At 40.8% G+C, this 9421-nt stretch overlaps 2 protein-coding genes across 2 annotated transcripts in view; both read right to left on the bottom strand.

Moving 5' to 3' along the window:
• LOC117057331 (vomeronasal type-2 receptor 26-like) overlaps positions 1 to 1032 on the bottom strand; it is a 6051-nt gene extending 5019 nt beyond the window's left edge. The window contains exon 1 of the mRNA XM_033168170.1: positions 913 to 1032. Coding sequence (XP_033024061.1) covers positions 913 to 1032 — 120 coding nt within the window. The remainder of the gene's footprint in view (positions 1 to 912) is intronic.
• A 1588-nt stretch (positions 1033 to 2620) lies between these two features.
• LOC117057330 (vomeronasal type-2 receptor 26-like) lies at positions 2621 to 8969 on the bottom strand. The gene is made up of 5 exons (XM_033168169.1): positions 8682 to 8969; positions 6270 to 6563; positions 4622 to 4849; positions 4105 to 4231; positions 2621 to 3522 (listed from the first exon to the last, which is right to left on the bottom strand). The coding sequence occupies exons 1-5, from the start codon at positions 8967 to 8969 to the stop codon at positions 2621 to 2623; spliced, it is 1839 nt and encodes a 612-aa protein (XP_033024060.1).
• Between the last annotated feature and the right edge of the window lie 452 nt (positions 8970 to 9421).

The following is a 9421-nucleotide window of genomic DNA, read 5'->3' as shown; positions in this document are numbered from 1 at the left end:
CCTTGAGCGTTTATGCCAACAATTTTGAATAATTGCAATACATACAATTGGCAGATAGAGATTTGTAAGTACCTATTGTTTTTATTTTATTTTTTCCTCCTTTTTGTCTTTCAACCTTGTTTTGTATATTATTCCCCCCCCTCCCCCACCCACTCTCTTTTTCTTTTTTTTTCTTTATCATTCAGATTTGGAAACTTTAATAAAAAGCTTGGAGGTGGAGAAGGAAGTCCTTTACTCACCTGGACAGAAGCAGACAGTTGGAGCCCGAAGGTCCATCCATGAAACGCATGGTAGATGGGTCTCGCAGGGCGAGAGCCTGGGAGAAGAAGTAGGGTCTCAGGGGAGAGATGGAAGGGTCTACGTCTCTCTGTGTAAATAAATAACTGCATATATAGAGCCTTCGTGTGCATGCACACGAAGGCTCATACCAGAACAAACTCAGTTGGTCTCTAAGGTGCTACTGGAAAGAATTTTTGATTTTGTTTTGACTATGCAGACCAACACGGGCTACCCACCTGTAACTGCATATATATGGTAAAAATATGATAAAGTGCCCCCTCTCTCTCCTTCTTTTTTGCATTTTTCTTTAAATTAGCCTTGTTCTGTAGAGTAGTTGATTGTTATTGTATAGTATTTTTTAAATTCTCAATTAAAATTGTGTGTGTGTGTGTGTGTGTGTGTGAACTTCCAGGTTGGTAAAGCCAAATGTATGCACTTGTTTGAGTGGTAGTGCACTAAGGCATAGGGTAAATAACCACTGTTATGAACAAGTAAACCTAAAACCGAATGAAAGTAGCAAAATACTTCCTGCTAAATAGCATCTAGATGTGTTCACTACAGAGGACAAAGCTTTAAGATGAAGCCATTTCAGATCGAAATAGACCAAGGTCAGCAAGAACTTCCAGCCCTCACAAACTTCATCTTCTTCTGTTCTTGGAGCCTCCTATTCTTCTTCATTTTGTTCTTCATCAGCTTTCCAGGACAAACACAATCTCTCTGAAAACCCTGGCTGACAGCTTTACTTGCATACATTGTTTCTACCCACTTCTTAGCCAATCAAAAGAACAGCAGAACTCTGTTTAGATTCTAATTCACAAAATCTTAAGTTATTTTGCTGCAATTTTGTCCTTCCAGTGCATCTTCGGGTGCAGGTGCTTAAAAGAGTTTCAAGGGAAATGTGGTCATTATTCCAAAAGCAAAATCTATGAGATAGGATGCCATGCCAGAAAATTTCCATGAGCAGACAAGGGAAGGAGCATAGCTTAGTAACATATTCTTTTTATTTATCCTTTTTATTGAATGAACCCAGTTCACACTGTCAGCAGCCACTTAGTAGACGGCTTTTCTTTGTCAGTCTTTGGAGTCTTTGGTTCTCTGTTACATGCAAAAGCATGTATCTCTATGGGCAGCTAGTGTGCAAGATGGGGTTCAAAATAAGGACAGGGAGCTGGCCTGGAAATGGGGTGAAGGTGGAAACAAGGGTGAAAAGCAATCCAGGGCACCCCAAACAGTCAAGGCCACACTTGATGAAGCCAGGGACCTCTGGCAGGATGTCAGATCCATTCTGAAGCAGTTCAAGAGCTGGCTTAATGTCCAATTAGTGTCAAAAGTTCTAATTAAACATATGGCTGGAAGCAGTGGAGTGGGGGAAAATGAAGTTGGACTTTCTTCAAACTCAGGTTTGGAGGGGTTCAATTCCGCAGGGTTCTCTTTTGCAAATAACATATCTGTGGGGAAGCTGCTTGTGGTTGAGCCCCCTGCAGGATCTCTGCCCCCTTCTAACAGCAGTGGAGTGAAGACAGGGGTGCTGCAAGGTGGGGCATAAGATAGGAAGGAGAATCAGGCAGTCCGTCTCCTACATTATCATGGGAAGACACACCCAGAGCGCATTAGGTCTAGATTATTTCACATGTTTTCCAGCCTCATAACTGTGTTCTCTTGCCTGATACACCACTGCTTGACAACCTCAGAAAATTCTTAGGCAACTAACTTGAGTTGGAGTGATATATAGCTGCTCTAACTTGACCTGACTGATGCCCAGATCTTTCCTAATACAGTGGTACCTCAGGTTAAGAACTTAATTTGTTCTAGAGGTCTGTTCTTAACCTGAAAATGTTCTTAAACTGAGGTACCACTTTAGCTAGTGGCGCCTCCTCCTCCTGCTGTGCCGCTGGAGCAACATTTTCTGTTCTCATCCTGAGGTAAAGTTCTTAACCTGAGGTACTACTTCTGGGTTAGCGGAGTCTGTAACCCGAAGTGTTTGTAACCTGAAGCGTCTGTAACCCGAGGTACCACTGTAGACTCAACTTAGCTCAGGACTGTGCCAAACCTGCTGCACTGTCCCACTAGATAGACAACTGGTCTGACTCAGAACTAGGCTGTTTGCAGTATTCCTGTGTTTCATTCCTCTCCTTTCTCTGCAGCTTCCTATGGTCTCCACAGGAAAGGCACAAAACCTCTTGAGAAGAAATGTGTGGCACCCATGGGGATACAGGAGAAGAGTCGGAAGGGAAAATAAATTTACTGGTAAAGTCTTAGTGGGGAAATGAAAGGGAAAGTGATGCCTGCCAGAAAGTCCAGGTAACCTAAGAACCAAGGTAACCACAAATTTCGCTGTCCTTTAGACCTTTCTTTGTGTTAGCTGCTCTCTGTTGTTCAGGTCAGGCCTCACCAGAATAATGTAGCATTTAGGGGAAAAAATGCAAGCCAGTAACCCAGCACCAGAAGAAAAGATGGAGAAGATCTCCACAGCCACCATATATTTACCTCTGGTGCTCAGGTAGGTTGGAATGAAGGATAGCCAAACACTGCAGAAGACCAGCATGCTGAAGGTGATGAACTTGGCTTCGTTGAAAGTGTCAGGCAACTTCCTGGCTAGGAAGGCGACTGTAAGGCTAAGAGTGGCCAGGAAGCCCATGTAGCCCAAAACACAATAGAACATGAGAACTGACCCTTCATTACAAAGAAATATGATTTCTCCTGACATTGAGTGCATGTCCACATCAGGGTATGGGGGAGAGGTTGCCAGCCAGAGGACACAGATCCCTACTTGAACAACGGAGCAGGAAAAGACAATGGAATAAGCCAGTTCTTTGCCTACCCATTTCCTCATATTGGTTCCTGGTTTGGTAGCCATGAATGCCAAAACCACCAGTATGGTTTTGGCTAAGATGCTGGAGAGGGCCACGGAAAAGACAATGCCAAAAGCTTTTTGTCGGAGAAGGCAAGTCACCATATTAGGTTTACCAATAAACAACAAAGAAGAGAGGAAACACAAGAGGAGGGAGATAAGGAGACCATAGGTGAGGCTTCGGTTGTTGGCTTTGACTATGGCTGTATTGCGATGCTTAATGAAGATGCCAAGCACTAGAATTGTGATTAGAGAGAATAAAAATGCAGAGGAAGTTGAAACAATGGCCAGGGTTTCATCAAAGGCTAGGAAGTTTGGAATCTTAGGAATGCATAGATCCTGGATGCTGTTTGGATATTGACCTGCTCGGCAACTGACACAGGTTTCCATGTCTGTAAACAAATAAAGAATGCATGACATTTTCAAGCATCCAATACTATTCTTAAGAATTTACTCATTGAAATTCTAGGATAGTGTTTTCTATCTCAAAATGTTTAAGAACTTCTGGCCCAAACGCTTTTGCCCTAGATGCATCAAAAACTAAACTTTTCTGGAATTTTCTACATGGGTGAGTTCTGTTTTTACTGGTCCCCTTCCCTTTCTTTTGTAACGACATGTAGTGCATAGCAAAATGAGAAATACATTACAGCTGAAATCTTTGGAGCCCAGAAAGGAAAGTTTAATGAGACTTTCACCCTCTTGTCAAACAATCTAAGTCTTACACGAGAAACCACCACTTCTATTCCACCCTAACTTTGTAGAAGTTGGAGGTAAAATATATTACCTCCCATTTTAAAACATTTAAAATATTTTTTTTAGGATAGAATTAAATTCATACTAACTATAAACAATGAGAACAACACATCTATTTAAGTTAAGCCTTCCCTCCTCCATCAGTTTAATGACAGCAAGGTTGCCATAGAGTTCAGAGCTTATTAAAATAAATGGGTGTATCCAAAGATAACATCTCCCACCTTTCTCATTTGAGATCATTCCTTCTGGACATGGATCACAATCATAGCAGCAAAACTTCTTTCCCTCCTTCTTTTTCTTCCCGTAACCAGGACGGCAGTTGTCATTACACAAAGAAAGAGGTGGCACCTATCCAAAGATATAGGAAGAGTTTAATAGGAAGACAAGGTTGGGGTGAATTATTTCTGTTACTTCTTGTAGGGTCTTTTGAGAAACTAGGACTAGGAAACCACTCCATGTATTTGGGGTTGTAGTGTTCCAATATGGTCCATTCTGTTTCTTTGCTTATTTATTATCTCTATGAAACTGTTAGGAATAATATCCTAGGATCTGGCTCATTGTGTCATCTGAATGCTGATGATGTGAAGTCCTACCTTTCCATTCCATTGGAATCAGAGGAGGTAGTGAAGGTGTTGGGCAGGTGACTGAAAACAGTGATGGATGGGATACTCCTAGATTCTATCTCATCACTGGAATCTTAATTATGGGATTTCAGGGCCTGTGCAGTTATTTGTGTACCTCAGTGAAGACTCTGTGCCATTTGATTCTGTTCTCATTAATGGTGAACTCTTTGCCAGGATGGGCCTTAGGATCCCACCTTCCCACTTTGACTCTGATGTACGATCTATTTGGGAATGTGACCAAGTTTGTTATATCCAAGCCAGCAGCCAACTCTCCATATTCATTGAATTTAATTTCATCTCCAGCACTGTTGTTGAATGAGATTCTCTGCAGGAATGAGTGGAGCTAGGTGGAAAGATAATCAAAAGGTCAGTACAGCATTCTAACAGTCTGATTATTATTGCTGAATAGCTTTCCTAGATGGTATTAAATCCCTTTCCTTTAAGAGTGAAATGCTTCAGTTTACAATGGAGAGCATCCATGTTTCAATTACCTATACGGGAAGACAAGGAAAACATGAAACAGTGTAAATTCAACTGTTGACAGACTTCCATAAATAAATGTGATAGAGTTAAGTATATAAACTTGCTCGCTTGGGATCTGCCATTTTCAAGATCCAAGAAAGGGAAGGACTTTGAGAAGTCAAGTAAGAGCTCATTTTCTCATGTTCATGTTCTCAAACATCATGTTCTCTAAGCATAGGAATGGAACATGAGAACATCTGACTGGACCTTTCATTAGTTTCTGCTGTCAAGATGTATGAGAAGGAGAACGGTGTGACTGTGGCCTCACTGACTGCAAAGCTGCACAATTGTGCCCTGTGCAATAGGCAAAGCATTCCTCTGGCTATCTCTCAAACTATTTGGTCCTTGTAGCATTTGAAGCATCATTAAGTGGGGGAGAAGAGGAGGAGAAGGAAGAGGAAGAGCCACATTTGTCCCTCACCAGTAAGTACAGCAATTCTTAAGATTTTTTAAAAAATGGTTTTCTAGAAGTTATTCTGGCTTTAAATGATTTTGCTTCTTTGTGAAACTGCCCCCTGTAAAATGTGAGTTATCTGTAAGTTTGTTGATTAAGGTTGCTTTCTAATTCCTCCTGTCCTTTTCTGTTATTTCGTTACTGTTAATTAAATGCTTACTCACATAATGGATCAATATGGCAGATGCTTTGTAAGAGAGAACGTTACCTGCCAAGGTTCTACATATTGGGGAGAGAGTCTTCCCCCAGCATCTCTTCTCTTGCGGATCGCTCCAGCCAAGTTAATGTTATTTAAGGCATGTGCCAAAGCATAGACAGCATTATAGATACTGTAGCTTGGCCCGGTCATGCTCATTTCAAAAAATGGTGCAGGGAGGCTCTCCAGCATTTCCTCTCCAGTACACATGGTTGCTGTGATAGTGTAATTTGAAAGTGAACAACTGAATGCATCTTGCCAGAAATCTTGGATAAAACCATCTGTGTCTGTCCAATGAGGATGTATTCTCTTCAGAAAGTCTTGAAACTTGTGAATTTCCTTGGAATGAATTGCAAAGGAGAGAGCACCATGGAGTGTCTGTATATTAACATTAAACAATTTTTGAAGGCTGTATAATATGAAATCAGTTTGTGCTGTTGTAATCCATACTTTTCCTTCACGTGACTTCTTCTGAGTCCATAGTAGCTGATTGAACTCCATTATGCTTAAAGCATTTGACAACCATATAATAAATCTACTTTCTCCATATACGAGAACTGCATTGGCTTTGCTGCTTGTGAAAGTTGGTACCAAATACTTGATCTCCACCATTTCTAGTATGTTACTACTATAATGCAGATTGAGTTCAACTTTTTCTGTGAATGCTGAACAGATTCCATTCTTGAAAAACATGGGTTCAATTGTCTGTAAGAAATGTTCGCCAGCTTCATTAGCTGTAGTCATGAGCCCAACCCATTTCCATCTGAAATGCAGAAGTAACTGGATAATTCCCTGAAACTGAAGGTCTTCATTGGGGACCATGCGGTAAAAGGAAGGGAACTTGGTTCCATTATTTATGGCTCGTTCAAATGAACCATATGAAATCTGGAAAAATGAAAAGGCAAAACTTTCCAAGTGGAAATAAGAACTCATGTTATTCTAATTTCTTTTAATATAAATGCAACACCTATATATCCCAAATGTACAAAGTTTGGGGACAGCACCATCCTCAGTTTGCATAGAAAAACAAAGGCAATCTTGCTCAATGGTTTCTGTAGAAATTTATAGTTATTATTATGGCATCATCGCAGCTTCATACTTGTACACATTGATTGTCTCCAAGAATAGGGGAGCATTTATCTTGGCCCATGTTAATATACTGCTAGGAGGATGACTCAACAAAACTCCAAGGTGAAGGCAGAGTAATAGAAATGGTTGATCATGCACATTTGCTTTGTAGTGATTGCAGAGAGAAGTTGATTCTCTATCTACTATCTACTCTCTCGGGAAGATATCTTAGGGAATCCTGAAGATCTCTGTTAGGTTGTATATGTTATTATTCTATGAGCACAATATACCACATCATATAAAATCTCAGTAAAATACAGAAATACCATACCAAACAGTTCCAGCAAAGATGCAACAATGCAGCAGAACAGCACAATACTGGCACCAATATATAACTCTGCAGAAGACCAAATGCCAAAACAGTAATAAGAAAACAGTGTGTTTAATTATCCGCTGAAAATGAATCTTGCTGAATAACACGATACTTCCCCAGGAATGGAATATCTTGATTTCTAAGAGAAGGAACTTTATTAGTTATAGTGCTATGAATTACTTGCATGTGTGTGAGCATGGGTTGTTGGTTTAAGTTAGTCATATTGAATCGTATAATGTCAGTGTGTTTGTGTTGTTGTTTTGTTGGGCTGTGTATGTGATCAAGGGGACATACCAGAATGAAGGCGTCCTCTTCTATGTCTCCCCTTGTCAGTTTCAGTCTATTGGCTAGGTTTCTAGCAAGGCTGTTTCCCATACTACTTGGTACCAATGTTCCATGACAAGTCCTGACAATGTCTGGCTAGGATGTTTCTGGCTGCTGAGAGTAGGTGGGTTATGAGCTCTTTATATTGTGAGAGGACGTTGTTATCTTGGAAGATGTTCAGTAGGGTCAGTTCTGGGTTGACTTCTAGTACATGTTTAGATATTTTGCTGATATCCTGTATGACTGTTGTCCAGAAGAGATGGGTTTGGGGGCATTCCCACCACATGTGGATGTATGGGCCTGTGGAAGTGCAGCCTGTCAAAATTTTGGTGAGGTTCCTGGGCTTATCAGTGCCAGTTTCTGTGGTGTTAGGTACGATCTGTAAATGAGTTTTAGAGTGAGTTCTTTTCTTTGATATACATTTAAAGGGCGGTATGGACCACATTCTAGTCCATTGGGTGGGGTTAATTTCACAACCTATGTCATCTTCCCATATTTTTTTGCATCAGAGGGGTTTGTGGGGCTTTGCAGCAGTGTTTATTTATGCATTTGTAAGCCTGTGCCAAGGGACGTGGATGGTGCTGTGGTCTAAACCACTGAGCCTAGGGCTTTCTGACTGGAAGCTCAGTGGTTTGAATCCCTGCGACGGGGTTAGCTCCCGTTGTTCAGTACCAGCTTCTGCCTATCTAGCAGTTCGAAAGCACATCAAACTACAAGTAGATAAATAGGTACCACTCTAGCAGAGAGGTAAACGGCATTTCTGTGTGCTGCTCTGGTTAATCAGAAGCGGCTTAGTCATGCTGGCCACATGACCTGGAAGCTGTCTGCAGACAAGCACTGGCTCCCTCAGCTTATAGAGCGAGATGAGCTCTGCAACCCAGAGTCATTTATGACTGGACCTAAAGCTCAGGGGTGCCTTTACCTTTTAGCCTGTGCCAACATCATAAATTGAGATTGGTAACTCTTAGGCAGCCAGTGCAGTGATCTAGACACCTCATTTAGGAACCTGGCAGCTTTGCAGCAATCTTCTATTACATCTATCAAACACAAATTGTCCCTGTCATAAACATCCTTGGACATGCATATTATTTCCTCACCCCAATTGCAGCCCCTTTTACCTTTTCCGTTTTATCATTCCACATTTATGAATCGATAGGTTTCGAGAGGAAGGAAAGGAAAAGTGAATTATGGCATGAAAAGTTTTTGTTTTTTTTAAATTTTCAAAACCCATATTCTACCTGTGGAATCTTGAAAAGATCTAAGACGTTTGCCATGCACCAGGAGGTATCAGAGCTAAGTCCCCCAATGACTCCTATTACATTTTTCTGGACGCCACACCTGTAGTTGGGAAGAAAGTGATGTGCTTTAAAGATCAGGTCCAGGGTGGTTCGGTAGGCCATCTTTGAATCAAAATAGTCATCGTAGATGTGGAACCCGAGAGAGACATTGGGCAACATCCTGGGATTCTCGTTGATCTCATCAACAGCAAACACCAAAGCAAGGATGTGCTGGTAGAACTTTGACATCACTCTGCAAATGAATCGAGTTTAATGAGAAAATTACAGAGTGAGCATAATCTAGTTATGAGAGATTCACTTGCCTTTCTGTAAAGAGAGGACACAACCAGAAAAGGATTATATATATATTTTTAGACAATAGTATTATACTGCTTTGTCAGAAGAGTATATTAAATCCCTGTTTGCCTGGAAATTTCTATAAAACAAAGTTCTACAGCTTTTACTCCAAATCAATCAAAGTTATTTTAAGTCAGATACAACATTCAACGAATACATAAAATAGAAATCAAGACTGGTTACTTACATTGGGGTATTAATGATGGCTTGGGAAGGGTTTCTATTGAAGAATAATTCGGGGACAACATAACTGATATGAGATGCTATCGCTCCAATGACCAGGTTACCTGGCTCATACCACTCGTGTGGAACATGAACAGAATTATTTGTTGTACATTTAACAC

This window comes from Lacerta agilis, chromosome 14 (genome assembly GCF_009819535.1).
Source record: "Lacerta agilis isolate rLacAgi1 chromosome 14, rLacAgi1.pri, whole genome shotgun sequence".
Taxonomy (NCBI): Eukaryota; Metazoa; Chordata; class Lepidosauria; order Squamata; family Lacertidae; genus Lacerta; species Lacerta agilis.
Note: the sequence above shows the minus strand (reverse complement) of the source record. Positions and strands in the feature narration are given on the sequence as shown.